This window comes from Procambarus clarkii, chromosome 2 (assembly GCF_040958095.1).
Source record: "Procambarus clarkii isolate CNS0578487 chromosome 2, FALCON_Pclarkii_2.0, whole genome shotgun sequence".
NCBI lineage: Eukaryota > Metazoa > Arthropoda > Malacostraca > Decapoda > Cambaridae > Procambarus > Procambarus clarkii.
This window is the reverse complement of record NC_091151.1, coordinates 33,354,289-33,379,294: the sequence shown is the minus strand read 5'-3', so window position 1 is coordinate 33,379,294 and position 25,006 is coordinate 33,354,289. Positions and strand designations below refer to the sequence as shown.

The 25,006-nt window shown below is 42.6% G+C and overlaps 1 protein-coding gene across 1 annotated transcript in view; it reads right to left on the bottom strand.

Moving 5' to 3' along the window:
- The window catches only part of LOC138364493 (uncharacterized), an 85,394-nt gene that overhangs the window by 16,684 nt on the left and 43,704 nt on the right, over nt 1-25,006 (bottom strand). The window contains exons 5-7 of the mRNA XM_069324141.1: nt 23,741-23,798; nt 18,481-18,605; nt 17,621-17,729 (exon numbers count right to left, since the gene is read on the bottom strand). Of these exons, the coding sequence (XP_069180242.1) occupies nt 17,621-17,729; nt 18,481-18,605; nt 23,741-23,798 (292 nt within the window). The remainder of the gene's footprint in view (nt 1-17,620; nt 17,730-18,480; nt 18,606-23,740; nt 23,799-25,006) is intronic.

Genomic DNA, 25,006 nt, shown 5'->3' with positions numbered 1-25,006 from the left:
GGCAGTCACAGATTTGGAATTAAGGAATTCATATGAGGAAAATAATTTCTGAGATTTTAGAAGTGTGTTAAGCGTTCTTATAAGGAAAATAAGTAGGAAAATCGTATAGAAAATTTTTAGAAATATCGTGTTTATGAGCCAGGGTTTTTCCATGTAAACTCTACGGACATATTTTACCAGTTTTCAAAACCTTGTATTTTTCAAAGACCATTTTCAGAGAATATTGTCTTACACGTTTTGTTAAGGAAAACAGGCATCTTAGTCATTACTTTAAGTTTTATATCCATTTATGGCTGTTTCACCTGTAAAGACCAAATTGAACAGAGTCCAGTTATAGACAGAAATTCGTCAGAGACCAGTTCGTGCCCAAAATTCTTCAGAGTCCACTTTGTTAGCAAAATTAGTCAGAGACAGTTTAAAGCTCAAATTTCTTAAGAGTTCTGTTTATGCTTGAAATAATCAGAGTCAAGTTTTTTCCTGAAGATTAACAGAGTTCTGTTTATGCATGAAATAATCAGAGTCAAGTTTTTCCCTGAAAATTAACAGAGTCCACTTTGTGAGCAAAATTCGTCAGAGTCCAGTTTACACCCAAAAATAATCAGAGTCCAATTATCAACAGAAATTCGTCAGAGTCCAGTTTGCTAGCAAAATTCGTCAGAGTCCTGTAATCTGTGAAAATTTGACAGAGTCCATTTTATACCCGAAAATAATCAGAGTCCAATTAACCACAGAAATTTGTCAAAGTCCAGTTTGTGGCCAAAATAATCAGAATCCTGTAATCTACAAAAAAATTTCAGAGTCTATTTTCTACCCAATTTTCATCAGAGTCTAGTTTATACCGAAAATTCGCCCGAGTCCACTTTGTGCCAAAAAATATTTAGAGTCCAGTTCATGATCGAAATTAATCAGAGTCCAATTGTGGACCCAAATTTGACAGAGACCACATTTTCGCTACTAGCAGTCCAATCCCTCTTAAATTTTAAAGTCATATTTCAGACATAGTAAATAAGATCAAGTCAGTTACTGAGCTCCAGCTCTCGTCCCCCACCCTACTTCCCCCTCAAGTCTTTGTTAATATCCTATCAATTCCCCTGAAATTTTTACCCTCTGTATTTCAGACACCGTAAATAAGATCAAAACAGTTACTGAGCTCCAGCTCTTGTCCTCAGCCTTAGTTTATCTCCTTAACCTCTTTACTAACAGTCTAATTTCCCTAAAATTTATACCCGATTTATTAAAACAATGTACAATACGACAATTTAGTTACCAAGCTCCAGCTCTTGTCCCTCACCTTACTTCCCTCTCGTTTCCTTGTAAATAACCCATCAATTTTCCTGAAATTTAAACCCGGCATACTTCTAAGTAAATAAAGAAAAATAGTGTTACCGAACTCTAGCTCTTGTCCTCTGTCCAAGTTCACTCCTGTAAATTCACTACTATCAGTCCAAATCCCCAGAGATTTAAACACCCAACTACATTTTCAGACCCCTGCAAATAAATTAAACTGAAATTACCGAGTTCCAACTCATGTTCTTCACTTAGTTCAATGTTCATCAAATTATTTCAGATCAAGCCTCTCTCCAGTCTATCAAAGTAAACATTATTTCCTTTAATACCCTTTTTGTACTCAGCTATGTAATATTCACAAGGTCATATAACACCTTACCTTCAATACCTTTTGTTTACCCAAGTAAGCAATAATCACACGGTCAAAATCTCACAGTATACTTTCCCTCCCTTACCTTCTCATCCCCAACTTATTCAATCTTCAATAATCCTACTGTATTTTCATATTTTCTCTATATTTACTGTGTTCTTCGTATACTCATCCATGTTTTCTGTGTTCACTTCATGTTCAGCAAGTATTTGCAGCATGCTCAGTTCAAATTTTGTTCACCTGTTTTTCTCAATTTTTCTCTGTTTCTACCATTTTCCCCGTATGTTCACTATGTTGCAGGCGATGAGTCACAATAACATGGCTGAAGTATGTTGACCAGACCACACACTAGAAGTTGAAGGGACGACGACGTATCGGTCCGTCCTGGACCATTCTCAAGTCGATTGTGAATGATTCACAATCGACTTGAGAATGGTCCAGGACGGACCGAAACGTCGTCGTCCCTTCAACTTCTAGTGTGTGGTCTGGGCTTCACTATTTTCTTTATCATGTTTTCATGTACATCATATGTTCTCTGTACAACTTTTATACTCAATATTCATGTTCTCAGCTTGTTCTTCACATGTTCAGTGTTCATTCTTTGTATTCCCTATGTTCCTTATCATGTCTTCATATTCTCTGTAAGTTCATATTCCCTGCATGTTCACTGTGTTCATCAACTTTTCTTACATGTTCCCCGTATGTTCACTGTGTTCATTCCCATACTTAGTCTCAATTTTTTATGTTCTTTGTTTCTTTAAACCAATTGTTTCTTCCATTCACTAACTAGTTCTTTGTCAAACATTATCATCGGCAATACAGTTCCCCCAACAAATTTAGTCACCCAGTTTTTATTTGCAAAACTATGTCAAAGTAATTCTCGTAGTCAACTTAATAGTTCTACCAACCCTGTTCTTAAACAAATCTACCCTTTATTCAGTTCCAAATTTACAAAAGACAAACCTTTCTTGTAACTTCTTAACTAAAATTACTTGTCAATCAACAGAAAATAGTCAGGATTAATCTCGTTCAACACTGTTCTTAACTAAAACAACCTTTCTCTTAGCTAAAAATTGTCAAAGGAATCTTTCCAACACTGTTCATAACTAACTTTATCCATCGTCAAACAACTAAAAATAATCACTTTCATCATTTCTTAACTAAACTTATTCCATAGTCAACAGAAAATAACCGTGTTCATCATGTTTGATTGTCATTTCTTATCTAAATTATCCGCCAATCAACAGAAAAGTCATGTTCATCATGTTTTGTCTTTTTGTTTAACTAAAAGTATTCATCAGTCAACTAAAAATAGTCACTTTCATCATGTTTCCCTGTCATTTCTTAACTGAAATATCACTTCACTCAACTGAAAATAGTCAAGTGTAACCTCTTTCCAACACTGTTCTTAACTAAAGTAACCTTTCACTTCGCTAAAAAAATAGTGATATTCATCATTGTTCCTAACTAAAATTATGTGTCGTTAAGTAAGAAATATAGTCAAAGATATCTATCATCGCCGTTCTTAACTGACATTTATACTTTGTGGAGCACTAAAATAGTCACTGTCATCATATTTTTTTCTTGTCTTTCCTCAACTAAAATAGTCAAATGTGAGTTTTTCAACACTTTCGTAACTAATATTATATGTCGCTAAGTAAGAAAAATAGTCAAATGTATCTTCATCTAGCACTTTTGTAACTAACAGTATACTGCAAAGAGTAAGAAAAACAGTCAAAGTCACTCTTCGAGACATCAAAGACACTTATCGAGCCATCAAGGACATTCTCAAACACTCCAAAAATTTACTCGCATCCTCAAAGTTATTCTCAGAGTCATCAAAAAGTTAATCTCAGTCATCAAATGTTATTCTCTAAGTAACCTTTCGTTCATCAGAGAAACTTTCTAAGACGTCTTCGTTCATTAAAGTTAACCTCAGAGGCATAAAAGTTATTCTCAGAGCTATCAAAATTATTCTCTATGTCATCAAAAAGCTATTTTCACGTACTCAAAAGTTAATCTCGATCATCAAAGTTGTTCTGTAAGATATCTTCGAGACATCAAAGTTACTCTTCAATACATCAAAGATGCAATCAAAATACTACTCAGGTTCTCAGAAGTCATTCTCAAAGTCATCAAATATTTTCTCAGAGTCACCAAAGGTATTACAAGAGACGTTAAAAATTAATCTCAGTCATCAAACTTGTTCTCAAAGTCATCAAAGATAATCATAGAGTCATCAAAGGTATTCTCAGAATCACCTTCGTTCGTCAGAGGAAGTTTCCAAAACATCTTTGTTCATCAAACTTGTTCTCAAAGTCATCAAAGTTATTTTCAGAGACATCTAAAGTTATTATATAAGACATAAAAGTTATTCTCAGAGTCATCAAATGTTATTCTCAACGTCATCAAAGATATTCTCAGAGTCATCAAAGGTAATCTCTAACTCACTTTCGTTCAACATAGTAATTTATCTAAGTCATCAAAGTTATTCTCTAAGACAACAAAGTCATTCTCAGAGTCATCAAAAGTTATTCTCAGAGTCACCTTCGTTATTCAAAGAAGCCTTCTGAGACATCCTCGTTCAACAAAACTGTCCTCAGAGACATCAAAAAAGTTAAATACAGTCATCAAAGTTATTCTCTAAGTAACTTTTCGTTCATCAGAGAAGCTTTCTAAGACATCTTTGTTCATCAAAGTTGTTCTCTAAGACATCAATGTTGTTCTCTAAGACATCAAAGATGTTCTCTAAATTAAAAGTTATTCCCCGAGCTATCAAAGTTTTTCTTCGTTCATCAAAGTTATTCTCAGAGTCATCAAAAGTGATCTCTAATTCACCTTCGTTCACCAAAAGTTGTTCTCTAAGACACCTTCGTTCATCAAAGAAACTCTTCTTCTTCCATCATGTTATTCTTTAAGACATCTTCAGTCATAAAATTTATCTCCAAAATGTAACTAGTTCAGCTTTTCATACCAAACCTGCACTTCTGTTAAAATATATTTTCTTAGTCACTTTACCTTAAAACTGTTCTCTGAACTATACTGCTTAAACCTACGTAACCTATCCTCTCCACCCAATGTTACTTAGTTAACATAACGTTCCTAAACCTAACCAAACTTTACCTATCCTAACCTAACATAACTTACCTATCCTAACTTTCCATACCTAACCTAAGTTATCTTACCTAACTTAACCTGCTTAACCTAACCCAACTTACCCAACCTAACCTAACCTAACTTAGCCTAAAATAACCTAACTTTACCTAACTTAACCTAACATAACCTAATTTACCTACCTAACCTAACTTACCCAACCTAACTTAGCCTAAAATAACCTAACTTAACCTAACATAACCTAACTTACCTACCTAACCTAACTTACTCAACCTAACCTAACCTAACTTAGCCTAAAATAACCTAACTTTACCTAACTTAACCTAATTTACCTAACCTAACCAAACTTATCCTAACTTAACCTGCTTAACCTAACATAACTTAACCTAACCTAGCTTACCTAACCTAACTTAACCTGCTTAACCTAACTTACCTTGCTTAACCTAACTTAACTAACCTATCCCTGCCTAACTTGCATAACCTAACTTAACTAACCTATCCCTACCTAACTTGCATGACCTAACTTAACTAACCTATCCATGCCTAACTTGCATAACCTAACTTAACGTAACCTAACTTAAAGTAAAAATACCTAACTTAACCTAACTTACGAAACCTAACGTACCCAAACTGACTTAACTAACTTACCTAGGCTAACTCACCCAAACTTATGTAATCTACCTTGCATAAATATTCCTGCTTGTCTTTTGTGTTTTGTCAATGTCTCATATTCATTTGTTCATTTCAATAGTTATTTTCTCAAATGGTCATTTTTGCATTTCAAGTGCTATTTGTTAAAGATTGGGTATTTATGCATTTCAATGGATTTTTGCTATATATGGGAATTTACTCGTTTTCAATGATAATTTCTCAAATGGTCATTTTTTTGCATTTCAAGTGCATTTCAAAGGATTGTTGTTATATATGGGAATTTACTCGTTTCAAGGGTTAATTTCTCAAATGGTAATTTTTGCAATTCAAGGGTTATTTGTTAAAGTTTATCAAGTTGCTCATAAGTTGTATTTATTATGTTTGTTATCATTTGTTCTTATTCCCCAACCCTTTAACCTAGCCTTTCAGATGTAGTTTATTGTGTTTTATGTATGTGTTGATTATATTATCCTTTTCCTAACCTTTCAGATGTAGTTTTGTTTCTCCTTTTTGTATATTTGTTAGCTCAGAGAATAACTTTTGATGACATAGAGAATAACTTTTTATGTCTTAGAGAACAACATTGATGTCTTAGAGAAAAACTTTAATGAACGGAAGGTTACTTAGAGAATAGCTTTGATGAAGGAAAGTGACTTAGAAATTACCTTTGATGACTGAGAATAACTTTTTGTTGACTCTGAGAAAGACTTTGATGTCTTAGAGATCAACTTTGATGACTTAGAGAATGACTATGATGTCTCTGAGAATAACTTTTTATGGATGAAGATGTCTGAGAATAACTTTTGATAGCTCTGAAATTAACTTTTGTGGACATGAGAAGTATTTTGATTGTGTCTTTGATGTATTGAGGAGTAATTTTGATGTCTCGAAGATATCTTACAGAACAACTTTGATGACCGAGATTAACTTTTGAGTACGTGAAAATACCTTTTTGATGACTTCGAGAATAATTTTGTTAGCTCTGAGAATATCTTTTATGTCTTAGATAATAACTTTAGATGCCTCTGAGAATAACTTTAATGAACGAAGATGACTTAGAAAGTTTCTATGATGAACGAAAGGTTACTTAGAGAATAACATTTGATGACTGAGATTAACTTTTTGATGTCTCTGAGAATAACTTTGAGGATGCGAGTAAATTTTTGGAGTGTTTGAGAGCATCTTTGATATCTCGAAGAGTGTCCTTGATGTCTCGAAGAGTGACTGACTATTTTTCTTATTCCACGAAGTATACTGTTACTTACGAAAGTGCTGAAAATGTTACATTTGACTATTTTTTTGCGAAGTGAAAGGATACTTTAGTTAAGAACATTGCTGGAAAAGAGGCTATACTTGACTATTTTCAGTTGAGAGAAGTGATATTTCAGTTAAGAAATGACAAGGTAAGCATGATGAAAGTGACTATTTTAGTGCTCAACAAATTATAAATGTCAGTTAAGAACAGCGATGATAGATATCTTTGACTATTTTTCTTACTTGACGACATATAATTTTAGTTAGGAACAATGATGAATATGACTATTTTTTAGCGAAGTGAAAGGTTACTTTAGTTAAGAACAGTGTTGGAAAGAAGCTACACTTGACTATTTTCAGTTGAGAGAAGTGATATTTCAGTTAAGAAATGACAAGGAAACATGATGAAAGTGACTTTTTCTGTTGATTGATGGATAATTTTAGTTAAAACAAAAAGACAAAAACATGTTGAACATGACTTTTTCTGTTGATTGGCGGATAATTTTAGATAAGAAATGACAATGAAACATGATGAACATGGTTATTTTCTGTTTACTGGGGAATAAGTTTAGTTAAGAAATGATGAAAGTTATTATTTTTAGTTGATTGACGATGGATAAAGTTAGTTATGATCAGTGTTGGAAAGTTTCCTTTGACAATTTCTAGCTAAGAGAAAGTTATTTTAGTTAAGAACGGTGATGAACGAGGCTAATCCTGCCTATTTTACTTGATTGGAACATAAGTTATATATATATATATATATATATATATATATATATATATATATATATATATATATATATATATATATATATATATATATATATATATATTGTGACGACAATCTCCTTCAAGAGATTGAGCCTGCTCTTCCCTCCCAAGTTCGTCGCTATATACATCCCTACACAACTAATATGGAAGAAATACCCAACAAATACAACTCCAAGGTTTGCCAAAGAGCAAACGTATGCAGCACCAGGAACACCTGCTCCCCCTGCCACTCAAACAGCCAAACTACCTGTCCGTCGCCTGCTCATCGCTGATTGGCTGCGTGTCCAGTTGCACCTGCCCTCCACCCGCCACACTACCTGATGTCTGGGGCCACACGACCTACAGACCTCAGAATATCCAGTGCTTTCAACAAGTTAACACGTCTCGTTGGTAGACTAAGCTCTGGCTTACATGTACTAAGAGAGGTGGCAGCTTAAAACCAATATTCCTGCACCTATCTGATTGTATATTGTTCACTTGTTATTACTCACTTGTCTTAACGTAACTTTTCATTTTGTCATTTGATTATTCTTATTATTTTGATTGATTGATTTTATGTTCCAATTTGTATGTCCATTTTATTCATGTTTTGCTTTTCTAACGTAATTAAAATCTCATTGTTAAATTTACTTGTGTTTTGTGTGTCTTCCCATTACCTTACCACAGACGAAGTTCCAGATTTTCTCTTTTTGTTTCTATATGTGATGAGGCCATACCCCTAGCTTTTGAAACAGCCGAACACCAACGCGTTACCGTCACATATTAAGTGGGGGCCTGCCCTAGGAGCTTCACTCAGGTACTGGTGCCAAGTAGTAATTTATGGTAAGCGTATTTAACTTTATTAACGTAGCTTTTACTATTTTTCATATTCAATTTCATTTTCTATATGGTGCGGTGTGTATTGTGCATTACGAGAGTAACATATGGTGAAGGTGAGACAACTTTGGATTACGTGGTGACTGTAGGCCGCAGTCATACTCTTAATTGGTCATCTCTCCCTCCGTGTTATTACTCGTGTTTACCATCTTTTGTCCCTTGGATATTTCTCATTTTTGACAGATCATCATATTGGTACCCTGGTACTGTGGTCTGCCCCGGGTCAAGTGCACCTAATCTTCTGCAATCTGACTGTAGGAGGACAAAGAGGGCCATAGTTCCTCTAGCTCGAACTTTAGTTGCTGAATTGGGACCTCAGCAGCAGTTCTCGTCACCAGTCGACACCTCGCACCCCTACACGTCAGTCAGAGATGATGATACATACAACGGTAGGGAATTAGCTTACTTTTCAGAGCACTAAAGTTCGCTAATTCTGTAAGTATCATATTAATTTCAGTAGGAAAACTTGCTTATGTCCTGTAGAGACTTGGCAAGGTATGCCTACATCCTTGCACTACCAATTTTACTTTTGAGGCAATTAACTGTTTCATTTGTTTTCGAAACTGTTTCATTTGTTTAGTAGGATTTTCTTGCCCTTATCCTCTTACATGAGTACCGGGTACAAGATTTCCTGCGCCCTTGATTTAAATTAATCATTTAACATCTTGTACTTAACTTTAATTGTTAAAGATCCCACAGGATAGGTACCAGTTGCCACGTTGTCCTGTTTCTGACATTCACCATATAACGGTATATTCGTTGTACATTTATTTGCTAATTTCACCATGTTTCGTCTCCAAGCTTTCCGTGCAGATCCAGCAGGTGCCATAGGGACTTTAAGTCATGCCAAGAGAGCTGAATTACAAACTCTTGCACATGAGTATAAACTAACAGTCCCCTACCAAGCCAACAAGAGTGAAATACACAACCTGTTGCTGGATCATTTCTTAGAACAAGGTAAGATAGACTCTGAAACTCATGAAACTTACTATATTGCAGATAAAACTGATTTGGCAACGATGAAACTCAAACTAGAGCTGGCCAAGATTGAACGTGAGCAGCAAAGGGAAGCCCTCGAGCAGCAAAGAGAAGCGGCTGCCATACGAAGGGAAGAACAAGAACGTGAAGCTGCCTTGAGGAAGGAAGAACAAGAACGAGAAATCGCCCTCAAGAAACGTGAACTCGCCCTCCAGGAACGTGAGGTTGCAATGCTCCATGAGCGGGAGCGAGTACAGCTTGAAACAAAACGACGCGAGTTGGAGATGCAACGCGAACATGACAAGCAACAAGCGACTCTGGCTCTAGAGTGTCGTCAACGAGAATACACGTTGGAAACTTCACACCTCGCTCAACGCCAGCAAGCTACTGCCATTCTTCCCGTCAGTTTTAATATATCACATGCAAGTAAGTTAATGCCATCCTTTGTAGAAGCAGAAGTTGATGTGTTTTTCACCACCTTTGAAACCCTTGCTAATCAACTCAGTTGGCCTGTCGACCAATGGGCCACACTTCTCAGAGTCCATCTTACAGGTAGAGCTGCAGTCACACTCAGTACTCTGGCATCTGAGAATGACTACCAGACTCTGAAACAAGCAGTGTTGGACGCCTACCTCCTCTCCACAGAAAGTTATCGAAGGAAATTCCGTGACCACCTGAAGGCAAGTACCACTACCTTCCTCGAGTTTGCCAACACAAAACGGAGATATTTTATGAAATGGCTGGAAGCAGCACATGTCTCTACTTTTACAGAACTCGTCAACCTGATGCTAGTTGAAGAATTCTTGAGGCGTGTGCCGCCTCCTGTCCGTCTCTACTTAGCAGATAAAGAAGAAACCGACTACCTGAAGTGTGCTAAGTCGGCTGACACTTACAGCCTCATCCACCGGCTGACACCCGAACCATCCTCCAGTAAGAAGTCGTGGTACAGTTACGAGAAAGTGAGCACCGATCAAGCTGGCTCGCAATTGTACTGCAAGTATTGTAGACTCTATGGACACACCATAGACAAGTGTGGTAAGTCTCAATACAAAGGAACCACTGACACACAGAAACCCAAACCAACTCCTCCTAAGTCCGGTAAGCCTGTGATGAATGTTGGTGTTAATGTTAATGATCTTTCTCTTTTCAGTAACCACCTGTATACTGGAACTGTCTCTGCCAACGGTTCAAATCCGGAGGGACGTTTCAAATTGAAGATCTTGAGGGACACAGCGGCTCTTCAATCGATCATCTTGAAGTCGGCTGTGCCCAACATTGCCTACACCGGAGAAACTGTCTTCATCACTGACCTCACTGCTACCACTCCATATCCTCTCGCCAGAGTCCACCTGGATTGTCCCTACGTGAACGGAGAAGTCCAAGTCGCCGTCAGGGAAAAGCCTTTTCCCATGCCTGGAGTGCAACTTCTCCTAGGCAACGACTTGGCAGAAGACCTGCAACCGACCAACCTGATCGTCATGGACAAACCCCAGGTGTGTACCTCTGTGCCAATTAACCCTATACTAGAATATGTTCCAGCAGAGGTTCAAGAGAGTGATGAAGTTTCTCCTCCGGTTCTAGTGACCACCCGTGCACAAGCCGCACATCCACAGCCAGCTGACTCTACTGCTACCGCTGTCCCTCAAGACCCTCAGAAACTACCCCCGAATCTGACCAAGTTGGAGTTCCGTAAGTTGCAGAGGGAAGATCTTACCTTAACACCATTGTTTTTCCAGGCTGAGACTCAACCCGACAGTATTCCTGGGTTCTTCCTAGAGAACGACTTGCTCTACCGCAGATATAGACCCAGTAAACTGAAGGAGGAGGACGATTGGGCCAACATCGAACAACTTGTGATTCCTACCAGCCTGCGGCCCACTATTCTACACCTGGCCCACGGAGCACTCTCCCACTTCGGATTCAACAAGACTTACCATGGGATTCGTCAAGACTACTACTGGCCAGGTATGGTAAATAGCGTCAAACAGTACGTAAAACAGTGTCATACATGTCAGATGGCAGGCAAACCGAACATCTCCATTCCCAGAGCGCCACTGATTCCCATACAGGTGCCTGCGGAACCTTTCCACAGACTTATAATAGACTGTGCTGGTCCTTTACCTCGGACCAGTTCAGGTAACGCCTATATCTTAACCATCCTGTGTCCTACCACCAGATTTCCCATAGCAGTTCCAGTGAAGAACATCACGGCTGCTACGGTTGTAAAGCATCTATTGAAGATCTTCACTCAATACGGATTTCCCAGGGAGATTCAGAGCGACTGTGGTACCAACTTCACCAGTGATCTCTTCAAAAGGACACTGGAGGAGTTCAACATCAAACAGGTATTGTCCAGCCCCTATCATCCTGCTTCACAGGGTTCTCTTGAGCGTAGTCATCAGACTATCAAAGCACTCCTGAAAAAGTTTTGTAGTGAAACCTCTAAGGATTGGGATAAGCAAATCGACCTTATAATGTGTATTTACAGAAGTCTTCCCAATGAGTCCCTAGGAGTATCTCCTTATGAGATGCTCTACGGCCGTAAGTGCCGTACTCCCCTTAAGGCTTTCAAAGACTCTCTCAGAGATGCCACCTTCAGCGAGCATCAGAATGTGCCCCAGTTTCTTCAAAACCTTCAACACATTCTAGAGAGAGTCCACCGTTTTGCCCATGATAATCTATTGAAAGCCCAGGAGAGGATGAAGACTCATTACGACCAGACCAGCAAAGTAAGAAAATTTAAGCCGGGAGACTTCGTACTAGCATACTTTCCTATCCCAGGTTCTCCTTTACAAAACAGGTTTTCAGGACCCTACCGCATCAAGGAGTGCCGAAACAACAACAACTACGTTCTCGAGACTCCAGATAGGCGGCGGAAGACCCAGCTGTGCCACGTCAACCTCCTGAAGCAATATAATGGTACTCCTCCCACTGTCATGATCAACTATTCTACCTTTACAGAACCCTACATCCACAGTGAGACCTTCCCTGCTTCTCCTCCCGAAAGCACTGAAAAGGAGTCAGCGCTTTCTAATTCAAAAATCCATATTGATATTCCCAACCATTTTCAGGACCCTAATAGTGCTCCTTTGCCATATTCTAATTCCACTCTCACCTCGTCAGATAAGCCCTTCATCCTCCATGTCGACACCAGTGGTACCGGCGTTGGTGGTGTCGTGATGCAGCAACGAGGCGAGGAGAATACACCTGTCAGCGACTACTGCAACAAGGACCTACTGAACAATTGGCAAGGAGCTACTCTTCATCATCCTGAAGCTCCAGCACTTCACTCCACACCTGAAAAGTGCTCGGTCTACCATCAACACGGACCACACCACCCTACACCTCCTGCAGCACGCCCACTTCTCATCTCAACGTCTTCTACTATGGGCTTGATAACTGCAGAGATTCAACCTGGAGTCCCGCTATACCAAGGTTCCGACAACATCTTAGCCGATGATCTCTCCAGAGTTTATGAAGTGGAAGCGACTCCATCTATTACTCCACCACATAACGACGTACTTCTTCCAGAACCGCAGGCTTCGGGGGAGAGTTGTGACGATAATCTCCTTCAAGAGATTGAGCCTGCTCTTCCCTCCCAAGTTTGTCGCTATATACATCCCTATACAACTAATATGGAAGAAATATCCAACAAATACAACTCCAAGGTTTGACAGAGAGCAAACGTATGCAGCACCAGGAACTCCTGCTCCCCCCGCCACTCGAACAGCCAAACTACCTGTCCGTCGCCTGCTCATCGCTGATTGGCTGCGTGTCCAGTTGCTCCTGCCCTCCACCCGCCACACTACCTGATGTCTGGGGCCACACGACCTACAGACCTCAGAATATCCAGTGCTTTCAACAAGTTAACACGTCTCGTTGGTAGACTAAGCTCTGGCTTACGTGTACTAAGAGAGGTGGCAGCTTAAAACCAATATTCCTGCACCTATCTGATTGTATATTGTTCACTTGTTATTACTCACTTGTCTTAACGTAACTTTTCATTTTGTCATTTGATTATTCTTATTATTTTGATTGATTGATTTTATGTTCCAATTTGTATGTCCATTTTATTCATGTTTTGCTTTTCTAACGTAATTAAAATCTCATTGTTAAATTTACTTGTGTTTTGTGTGTCTTCCCATTACCTTACCACAGACGAAGTTCCAGATTTTCTCTTTTTGTTTCTATATGTGACGAGGCCATACCCTTAGCTTTTGAAACAGCCGAACACCAACGCGTTACCGTCACAATATACATATATATATATATATATATATATATATATATATATATATATATATATATATATATATATATATATATATATATATATATATATATATGTAAATATATATATATATATATATATATATATATATATATATATATATATATATATATATATATATATATATATATATATATATATATATATTATTAAATATGACCGAAAAAGTAAGATTAATAATTCTAACACGAATTTTCTCAATCTTTCATACATTTCTTTTCACTGTTGGAGGTAAATCAAAAATCAATTCTCCAAAATTCATTTTTATTTCTAGTCTGACGCGACACGAGCGCGTTTCGTAAAATTTATTACATTTTCAAAGACTTTAGTTTACAAATACACAACTGAATAGAACTTACGCATCTCCGATTTTATATCTACATTTTAGTGAGATGGATGGGGTGAGGTGGCATTAATAGGGTATTAATTTCATCAACACAAGACAGAACAAGAGGTGGCATTAATAGGGTATTAATTTCATCAACACAAGACAGAACACGAAACAATGGGTATTGAATAGAAGTGTTTGTAGAAAGCCTATTGGTCCATATTTCTTGATGCTTCTATATTGGAGCGGAGTCTTGAGGTGGGTAGAATATAGTTGTGCATTAATTGGCTGATGATTGCTGGTGTTGACTTCTTGATGTGTAGTGCCTCGCAAACGTCAAGCCGCCTGCTATCACTGTATCTATCGATGATTTCTGTGTTGTTTACTAGGATTTCTCTGGCGATGGTTTGGTTGTGGGAAGAGATTATATGTTCCTTAATGGAGCCCTGTTGCTTATGCATCGTTAAACGCCTAGAAAGAGATGTTGTTGTCTTGCCTATATACTGGGTTTTTTGGAGCTTACAGTCCCCAAGAGGGCATTTGAAGGCATAGACGACGTTAGTCTCTTTTAAAGCGTTCTGTTTTGTGTCTGGAGAGTTTCTCATGAGTAGGCTGGCCGTTTTTCTGGTTTTATAGTAAATCGTCAGTTGTATCCTTTGATTTTTGTCTGTAGGGATAACGTTTCTATTAACAATATCTTTCAGGACCCTTTCCTCCATTTTATGAGCTGTGGAAAAGAAGTTCCTGTAAAATAGTCTAATAGGGGGTATAGGTGTTGTGTTAGTTGTCTCTTCAGAGGTTGCATGGCGTTTCACTTTCCTTCTTATGATGTCTTCGACGAAACCATTGGAGAAGCCGTTGTTGACTAGGACCTGCCTTACCCTACAGAGTTCTTCGTCGACTTGCTTCCATTCTGAGCTGTGGCTGAGAGCACGGTCGACATATGCGTTAACAACACTCCTCTTGTACCTGTCTGGGCAGTCGCTGTTGGCATTTAGGCACATTCCTATGTTTGTTTCCTTAGTGTAGACTGCAGTGTGGAAACCTCCGCTCTTTTCCATGACTGTTACATCTAGAAAGGGCAGCTTCCCATCCTTTTCCATCTCGTAAGTGAAACGCAGCACGGAACTCCGCTCAAATGCCTCCTTCAGCTCCTGCAGATGTCTGACATCAGGTACCTGTGTAAAAATGTCGTCAACATACCTGCAGTATATAGCCGGTTTCAAGTTCATGTCGACTAAGACTTTTTGCTCGATGGTACCCATGTAGAAGTTTGCAAACAGGACACCTAGGGGAGAACCCATGGCGACCCCATCTACTTGCTTATACATGTGCCCATCCGGGCTCAAGAAGGGTGCCTCTTTAGTACAAGCTTGGAGTAGTTTCCTCAGAATATTTTCTGGTATGTCAAGAGGAGTACAGGCTGGATCACGATTCACTCTGTCGGCTATCATCCCGATTGTCTCGTCCACAGGTACGTTGGTAAACAGCGATTCTAAGTCCAACGAGGCTCTTATCCCTGTGGCCCGTGTGCCCCGCAGTAAGTCAACAAATTCCTTTGGAGACTTCAGGCTGAAGGCGCAGGGAACATAAGGAGTCAGCAGGCCGTTGAGTCGCTTCGCTAGTCTGTACGTGGGTGTGGGTATCTGGCTAATGATTGGCCGAAGTGGGTTTCCAGGCTTGTGTGTCTTGACATTTCCATACGCATATCCAGGTTTATATTCCCCAATGATCTTTGGCAGGTGGAGTCCGGATTTCTTGGCGTTCACAGCCAACAACAGCCAATTAATGCACAACTATATTCTACCCACCTGAAGACTCAAGAAATATGGACCAATAGGCTTTCTACATACACTTCTATTCAATACCCATTGTTTCGTGTTCTGTCTTGTGTTGATGAAATTAATACCCTATTAATGCCACCTCTTGTTCTGTCTTGTGTTGATGAAATTAATACCCTATTAATGCCACCTCACCCCATCCACCTCACTAAAATGTAGATATAAAATCGGAGATGCGTAAGTTCTATTCAGTTGTGTATTTGTAAACTAAAGTCTTTGAAAATGTAATAAGTTTTACGAAACGCGCTCGTGTCGCGTCAGACTAGAAATAAAAATGAATTTAGGAGAATTGATTTTTTATTTACCTCCAACAGTGAAAAGAAATGTACGAAAGATTGAGAAAATTCGTGTTAGAATTATTAATCTTACTTTTTCGGTCATATTTAATAATACATATCTACAGGAAAGACTGCTACCAAAATATACTAATATATATATATATATATATATATATATATATATATATATATATATATATATATATATATATATATATATATATATATGTCGTACCTAGTAGCCAGAACTCACTTATCAGCCTACTATTCAAGGCCCGATTTGCCTAATAAGCCAAGTTTTCCTGAATTAATTTATTTACTATAATTTTTTCTTATGAAATGATAAAGCTACCCTTTTCACTATGTATGAGGTCAATTTTTTTTATTGGAGTTAAAATTAACGTAGATATATGACCGAACCTAACCAACCCTACCTAACCTAACCTAACCTATATATATAGGTAAGGTTAGGTTAGGTAGCCAAAAAAAGCTAGGTTAGGTTAGGTTAGGTAGGTTAGGTAGACGAAAAAACATTAATTCATGAAAACTTGGCTTATTAGGCAAATCGGGCCTTGCATAGTAGGCTGAGAAGTGAGTTCTGGCTACTAGGTACGACATATATATATATATATATATATATATATATATATATATATATATATATATATATATATATATATATATATATATATATATATATATATATATATATATATATATATATGTCGTACCTAGTAGCCAGAACGCACTTCTCAGCCTACTATGCAAGGCCCGATTTGCCTAATAAGCCAAGTTTTCATGAATTAATTGTTTTTCGACTACCTAACCTACCTAACCTAACCTAACCTAACTTTTTCGGCTACCTAACCTAACCTAACCTATAAAGATAGGTTAGGTTAAGTTAGGTAGGGTTGGTTAGGTTCGGTCATATATCTACGTTAATTTTACCTCCAATAAAAAAAATTGACCTCATACATAATGAAATGGGTAGCTTTATCATTTCATAAGAAAAAAATTAGAGAAAATATATTAATTCAGGAAAACTTGGCTTATTAGGCAAATCGGGCCTTGCATAGTAGGCTGAGAATTGCGTTCTGGCTACTAGGTACGACATATATATATATATATATATATATATATATATATATATATATATATATATATATATATATATATATATATATATAGAGGGGGAGGCAAAGGAATATGGGGAAAAGGAGATGGTATCGGAGGAAAGGATGAAGGAACAGTGCCTAACTACCTGCACCATCGGGGAGTTGAACATCTTGATTCTTACAACAATACTTACGAGGTCATTTTGGAGCTCTTGAATTTTAATAAAACCACCCTTTAATCCAATAATAAATTTGATCTGTACAATTAAATACCATTTACTTAATACTTCTCATATTCAATACAATTTCGTAAAAAGATTTAGTTAAAATCATCTTTCACTATTCTACATATGACAAGTTTTTTAACATTGAATTTGAACTTGAATCTACAGGTGAACTTACACGAGCAGTGAACTAGTTAAGAATAATTTTGTAGTGACAACATAACTAGAGGCACAACACTCACTCGAGTTCCTCATGTACAGCACAAGATGTCCGAAATCCGATAAGTTGTCAAACTTAACCAAGTCCCCATAGATGGACCGGCAGAACTGTCTCGCTTCTGGCCACGGCACCTGTGATGGAGAGGACACCATTGACATGGACACCTGTGGTGGTGGTGAGGGAGTGGACACTAGTAACCTGGACACCTGTGGTGGTGGTGAGGGAGTGGACACTAGTAACCTGGACACTTGTGGTGGTGGTGAGGGAGTGGACACTAGTAACCTGGACACCTGTGGTGGTGGTGAGGGAGTGGACACTAGTAACCTGGACACTTGTGGTGGTGGTGAGGGAGTGGACACTAGTAACCTGGACACCTGTGGTGGTGATAGGGGAGTGGACACAAGTAACTTGGAAACCTCTGGTTGTGTTGATTGGACACTACCGATAGGCACACCTGTTGTGGTGCTGAGGAAGAGGATACTAGCCTATACACTGGTGGGGGTAGAGTGGGAGTGGATACTACTGACCTGGACATCTGTGCTGGTGGTGGTGGTTAGGGGGGGGGGGGAAGGGGACAGTAATGACGGACACTTTTGGTGGTGATGAGAATGGACAGTACTGACAGACATTGGTAGTTTGGGGGAGTGGACAGTACTCACAGAGACAGCAGTGGTGGTGGGATGGGAGGGGGGGGGGGAAGTGGACAATGCATTCGTTCCAAATTTCACTTGATATATTTTACGCAAATAAAGCTGTAAAATTAGGTATTAGTACAGCGAAGTAAAATAGTTCTGGAAACTCCATTAGGTTAAATATATATTGTTTTAGTCATTACAGTTATCTCCAGACCTAAACACCGGAGATAAGTGACCTTTGACCGACCTTGGCTGGGGAGAAGAGGGCGAGGCAGAGCTGGCCGACCCGGGTGTACAACATCGGACAGTCCCGCTTCTGGTTCTTCAGCGAGGTGTTGACGGCCGTCGTCAGCACTGCCACAATCCCACTGGCTGGGGGCAGGAAGGTTGTGTTATGGTGGTCATGGTGGGGGGCCCCATGTTGCTGGGGGCAGGAAGGTTCTGTTATGGTGGTCATGGTGGAGGGCCCATGTTGCTGGGGGACAGGAAGGTTGTGTTATGGTGGTCATGGTGGAGGGCCCCATGTTGCTGGGGGGCAGGAAGGTTGTGTTATGGTGGTCATGGTGGAGGGCCCCATGTTGCTGGGGGCAGGAAGGTTGTGTTATGGTGGTCATGGTGGAGGGCCCCATGTTGCTGGGGGCAGGAAGGTTGTGTTATGGTGGTCATGGTGGAGGGCCCATGTTGCTGGGGGCAGGAAGGTTGTGTTATGATGGTCATGGTGGAGGCCCCATGTTGCTGGGGGCAGGAAGGTTGTGTTATGGTGGTCATGGTGGAGGGCCCCATGTTGCTGGGGGCAGGAAGGTTGTGTTATGGTGGTCATGGTGGAGGCCCCATGTTGCTGGGGGCAGGAAGGTTGTGTTATGGTGGTCATGGTGGAGGGCCTCATGTTGCTGGGGGCAGGAAGGTTGTGTTATGGTGGTCATGGGGGAGGGCCCCATGTTGCTGGTGGCAGGAAGGTTGTGTTATGGTGGTCATGGTGGAGGGCCCCATGTTGCTGGGGGGCAGGAAGGTTGTGTTATGGTGGTCATGGTGGAGGGCCCATGTTGCTGGGGACAGGAAGGTTGTGTTATGGTGGTCATGGTGGAGGGCCCCATGTTGCTGGGGCAGGAAGGTTGTGTTATGGTGGTCATGGGGGAGGGCCCCATGTTGCTGGGGGCAGGAAGGTTGTGTTATGGTGGTCATGGAGGAGGGCCCCATGTTGCTGGGGACAGGAAGGTTGTGTTATGGTGGTCATGGTGGAGGGCCCATGTTGCTGGGGGCAGGAAGGTTGTGTTATGGTGGTCATGGGGGAGGGCCCCATGTTGCTGGGGGCAGAAAGGTTGTGTTATGGTGGTCATGGTGGAGGGCCCCATGTTGCTGGGGGCAGGAAGGTTGTGTTATGGTGGTCATGGTGGAGGGCCCCATGTTGCTGGGGACAGGAAGGATGTGTTATGGTGGTCATGGGGGAGGGCCCCATGTTGCTGGGGGCAGGAAGGTTGTGTTATGGTGGTCATGGGGGAGGGCCCCATGTTGCTGGGGACAGGAAGGTTGTGTTATGGTGGTCATGGGGGAGGGCCCCATGTTGCTGGGGACAGGAAGGTTGTGTTATGGTGGTCATGGGGAAGGGCCCATGTTGCTGGGGACAGGAAGGTTGTGTTATGGTGGTCATGGGGGAGGGCCCCATGTTGCTGGGGACAGGAAGGTTGTGTTATGGTGGTCATGGGGGAGGGCCCCATGTTGCTGGGGGCAGGAAGGTTGTGTTATGGTGGTCATGGTGGAGGGCCCCATGTTGCTGGGGGCAGGAAGGTTGTGTTATGGTGGTCACGGTGGAGGACCCATGTTGCTGGGGACAGGAAGGTTGTGTTATGGTGGTCATGGGGAAGGGCCCATGTTGCTGGGGACAGGAAGGTTGTGTTATGGTGGTCATGGTGGAGGGCCCATGTTGCTGGGGACAGGAAGGTTGTGTTATGGTGGTCATGGTGGAGGGCCCCATGTTGCTGGGGGCAGGAAGGTTGTGTTATGGTGGTCATGGTGGAGGGCCCATGTTGCTGGGGGCAGGAAGGTTGTGTTATAGTGGTCATGGTGGAGGGCCCATGTTGCTGGGGACAGGAAGGTTGTGTTATGGTGGTCATGGTGGAGGGCCCCATGTTGCTGAGGGCAGGAAGGTTGAGTTATGGTGGTCATGGTGGAGGGCCCCATGTTGCTGGGGGCAGGAAGGTTGAGTTATGGTGGTCATGGTGGAGGGCCCATGTTGCTGGGGACAGGAAGGTTGTGTTATGGTGGTCATGGTGGAGGGCCCATGTTGCTGGGGACAGGAAGGTTGTGTTATGGTGGTCATGGTGGAGGGCCCCATGTTGCTGGGGACAGGAAGGTTGTGTTATGGTGGTCATGGGGGAGGGCCCATGTTGCTGGGGGCAGGAAGGTTGTGTTATGGTGGTCATGGTGGAGGGCCCCATGTTGCTGGGGGCAGGAAGGTTGTGTTATGGTGGTCATGGTGGAGGGCCCCATGTTGCTGGGGGCAGGAAGGTTGTGTTATGGTGGTCACGGTGGAGGACCCATGTTGCTGGGGACAGGAAGGTTGTGTTATGGTGGTCATGGGGAAGGGCCCATGTTGCTGGGGACAGGAAGGTTGTGTTATGGTGGTCATGGTGGAGGGCCCATGTTGCTGGGGACAGGAAGGTTGTGTTATGGTGGTCATGGTGGAGGGCCCCATGTTGCTGGGGGCAGGAAGGTTGTGTTATGGTGGTCATGGTGGAGGGCCCATGTTGCTGGGGGCAGGAAGGTTGTGTTATAGTGGTCATGGTGGAGGGCCCATGTTGCTGGGGACAGGAAGGTTGTGTTATGGTGGTCATGGTGGAGGGCCCCATGTTGCTGAGGGCAGGAAGGTTGAGTTATGGTGGTCATGGTGGAGGGCCCCATGTTGCTGGGGGCAGGAAGGTTGAGTTATGGTGGTCATGGTGGAGGGCCCATGTTGCTGGGGACAGGAAGGTTGTGTTATGGTGGTCATGGTGGAGGGCCCATGTTGCTGGGGACAGGAAGGTTGTGTTATGGTGGTCATGGTGGAGGGCCCCATGTTGCTGGGGACAGGAAGGTTGTGTTATGGTGGTCATGGGGGAGGGCCCATGTTGCTGGGGGCAGGAAGGTTGTGTTATGGTGGTCATGGTGGAGGGCCCCATGTTGCTGGGGGCAGGAAGGTTGTGTTATGGTGGTCATGGTGGAGGGCCCATGTTGCTGGGGGCAGGAAGGTTGTGTTCTGGTGGTCATGGTGGAGGGCCCCATGTTGCTGGGGACAGGAAGGTTGTGTTATGGTGGTCATGGGGGAGGGCCCATGTTGCTGGGGGCAGGAAGGTTGTGTTATGGTGGTCATGGTGGAGGGCCCCATGTTGCTGGGGGCAGGAAGGTTGTGTTATGGTGGTCATGGTGGAGGGCCCCATGTTGCTGGGGGCAGGAAGGTTGTGTTATGGTGGTCATGGTGGAGGGCCCCATGTTGCTGGGGGCAGGAAGGTTGTGTTATGGTGGTCATGGTGGAGGGCCCCATGTTGCTGGGGACAGGAAGGTTGTGTTATGGTGGTCATGGGGGAGGGCCCATGTTGCTGGGGGCAGGAAGGTTGTGTTATGGTGGTCATGGTGGAGGGCCCCATGTTGCTGGGGACAGGAAGGTTGTGTTATGGTGGTCATGGTGGAGGGCCCCATGTTGCTGGGGACAGGAAGGTTGTGTTATGGTGGTCATGGTGGAGGACCCATGTTGCTGGGGGCAGGAAGGTTGTGTTATGGTGGTCATGGTGGAGGGCCCCATGTTGCTGGGGGCAGGAAAGTTGTGTTATGGTGGTCATGGTGGAGGACCCATGTTGCTGGGGGCAGGAAGGTTGTGTTATGGTGGTCATGGTGGAGGGCCCCATGTTGCTGGGGGCAGGAAGGTTGTGTTATGGTGGTCATGGTGGAGGGCCCCATGTTGCTGGGGACAGGAAGGTTGTGTTATGGTGGTCATGGTGGAGGGCCCCATGTTGCTGGGGGCAGGAAGGTTGTGTTATGGTGGTCATGGTGGAGGCCCCATGTTGCTGGGGACAGGAAGGTTGTGTTATGGTGGTCATGGGGAAGGGCCCATGTTGCTGGGGGCAGGAAGGTTGTGTTATGGTGGTCATGGGGGAGGGCCCATGTTGCTGGGGACTGGAAGGTTGTGTTATGGTGGTCATGGTGGAGGACCCATGTTGCTGGGGGCAGGAAGGTTGTGTTATGGTGGTCATGGTGGAGGGCCCCATGTTGCTGGGGGCAGGAAGGTTGTGTTATGGTGGTCATGGTGGAGGGCCCCATGTTGCTGGGGGCAGGAAGGTTGTGTTATGGTGGTCATGGTGGAGGCCCCATGTTGCTGGGGACAGGAAGGTTGTGTTATGGTGCTCATGGGGGAGGGCCCATGTTGCTGGGGACAGGAAGGTTGTGTTATGGTGGTCATGGGGGAGGGCCCATGTTGCTGGGGGCAGGAAGGTTGTGTTATGGTGGTCATGGTGGAGGGCCCCATGTTGCTGGGGGCAGGAAGGTTGTGTTATGGTGGTCATGGTGGAGGGCCCCATGTTGCTGGGGGCAGGAAGGTTGTGTTATGGTGGTCATGGTGGAGGGCCCCATGTTGCTGGGGGCAGGAAGGTTATGTTAAGATGGTCAACGAATTAAGGAAAGCTTAGTTATCCTCTACCGCAAACATCAGTCACTAACAACACTCGTGGGTTAGTATCCTGAACCACAAACATCAGTCACTAACAACACTCGTGGGTTAGTATCCTGAACCACAAACATCAGTCACTAACAACGCTCGTGGGTTAGTATCCTGCACCACAAACATCACTAACAACACTCGTGGGTTAGTATCCTGCACCACAAACATCAGTCACTAACAACACTCGTGGGTTAGTATCCTGCACCACAAACATCAGTCACTAACAACACTCGTGGGTTAGTATCCTGCACCACAAACATCACTAACAACACTCGTGGTTTAGTATCCTGCACCACAAACATCACTAACAACACTCGTGGGTTAGTATCCTGCGCCACAAACATCACTAACAACACTCGTGGGTTAGTATCCTGCACCACAAACATCAATAACAACACTCGTGGGTTAGTATCCTGCACCACAAACATCACTAACAACACTCGTGGGTTAGTATCCTGCACCACAAACATCACTAACAACGCTCGTGGCTTAGTATCCTGCGCCACAAACATCACTAACAACACTCGTGGGTTAGTATCCTGCGCCACAAACATCACTAACAACACTCGTGGGTTAGTATCCTGCACCACAAACATCAATAACAACGCTCGTGGCTTAGTATCCTGCGCCACAAACATCACTAACAACACTCGTGGGTTAGTATCCTGCGCCACAAACATCACTAACAACACTCGTGGGTTAGTATCCTGCGCCACAAACATCACTAACAACACTCGTGGGTTAGTATCCTGCGCCACAAACATCACTAACAACACTCGTGGGTTAGTATCCTGCACCACAAACATCAATAACAACTTACTCATGTTCATCCCCTCTGGCGTTTTCTGCGGCAGGTTCAGCTTACCCGCTCTCACCATCTGTAGAGGTATAGGGTGTGTTAAGCCTTGTGTAGCACTGTGTGAGTATGTGTGTATGTGTGTGTGTGTGTGTGTGTGTGTGTGTGTGTGTGTGCGTGTGTGTGTGTGTGTGTGTGTGTGTGTGTGTGTGTGTGTGTGTGTGTGTGTGTGTGTGTGTGTGTGTGTGTGTGTGTGTGTGTGTGTGTGTGAGTATGTGTGTGTGAGTGTGTGTGTGTGTGTGTGTGTGTGTGTGTGTGTGTGTGTGTGTGTGTGTGTGTGTGTGTGTGTGTGTGTGTGTGTGTGTGTGTGTGTGTGTGTGTATGTATGTGTGTGTGTGTGTGTGTGTGTGCATGCATTTACCTAGTTGTATTCACCTAGTTGTGCTTGCAGGGGTTGAACTCTTTCGTCCCGCCTCTCAACTGTCAATGTTTTTTTCACACACCCCCAGGAAGCAAACTGTAACAGTTGTCTAACTTCCAGGTACCTATTTACCTGTTCCAGGGGCCTGCGTTTCGGGCAGGTCCCTGGAAATACGATCCCCTGCCGCGAAGAATCGTTTTTTCATCCAAGTACACATTTTACTGTTGCGTTAAACAGAGGCTACAGTTAAGGAATTGCGCCCAGTAAATCCTCCCCGGCCAGGATACGAACCCATGACATAGCGCTCGCGGAACCCGCCTCTCAACCGTCAATCAACAGGTGTATAGGTTCCTGAGCCTATTGGGCTCAATCATATCTACACTTGAAGCTGTGTATGGAGTCAGCCTCCACCACATCACTTCCTAATGCATTCCATTTGTCAACCACTCTGACACTAAAAAAGTTCTTTCTAATATCTCTGTGGCTCATTTGGGCACTCAGTTTCCACCTGTGTCCCCTAGTGCATGTGTCCCTTGTGTTAAATAGCCTGTCTTTATCTACCCTATCAATTCCCTTGAGTATCTTGAATGTGGTGATCATGTCCCCCCTAACTCTTCTGTCTTCCAACGAAGTGAGGTTTAATTCCCGTAGTCTCTCCTCGTAGCTCATACCTCTCAGTTCGGGTACTAGTCTGGTGGCAAACCTCTGAACCTTTTCCAGTTTAGTCTTATCCTTGACTAGATATGGACTCCATGCTGGGGCTGCATACTCCAGGATTGGCCTGACATATGTGGTATACAAAGTTCTGAATGATTCTTTACACAAGTTTCTGAATGCCGTTCGTATGTTGGCCAGCCTGGCAAATGCCG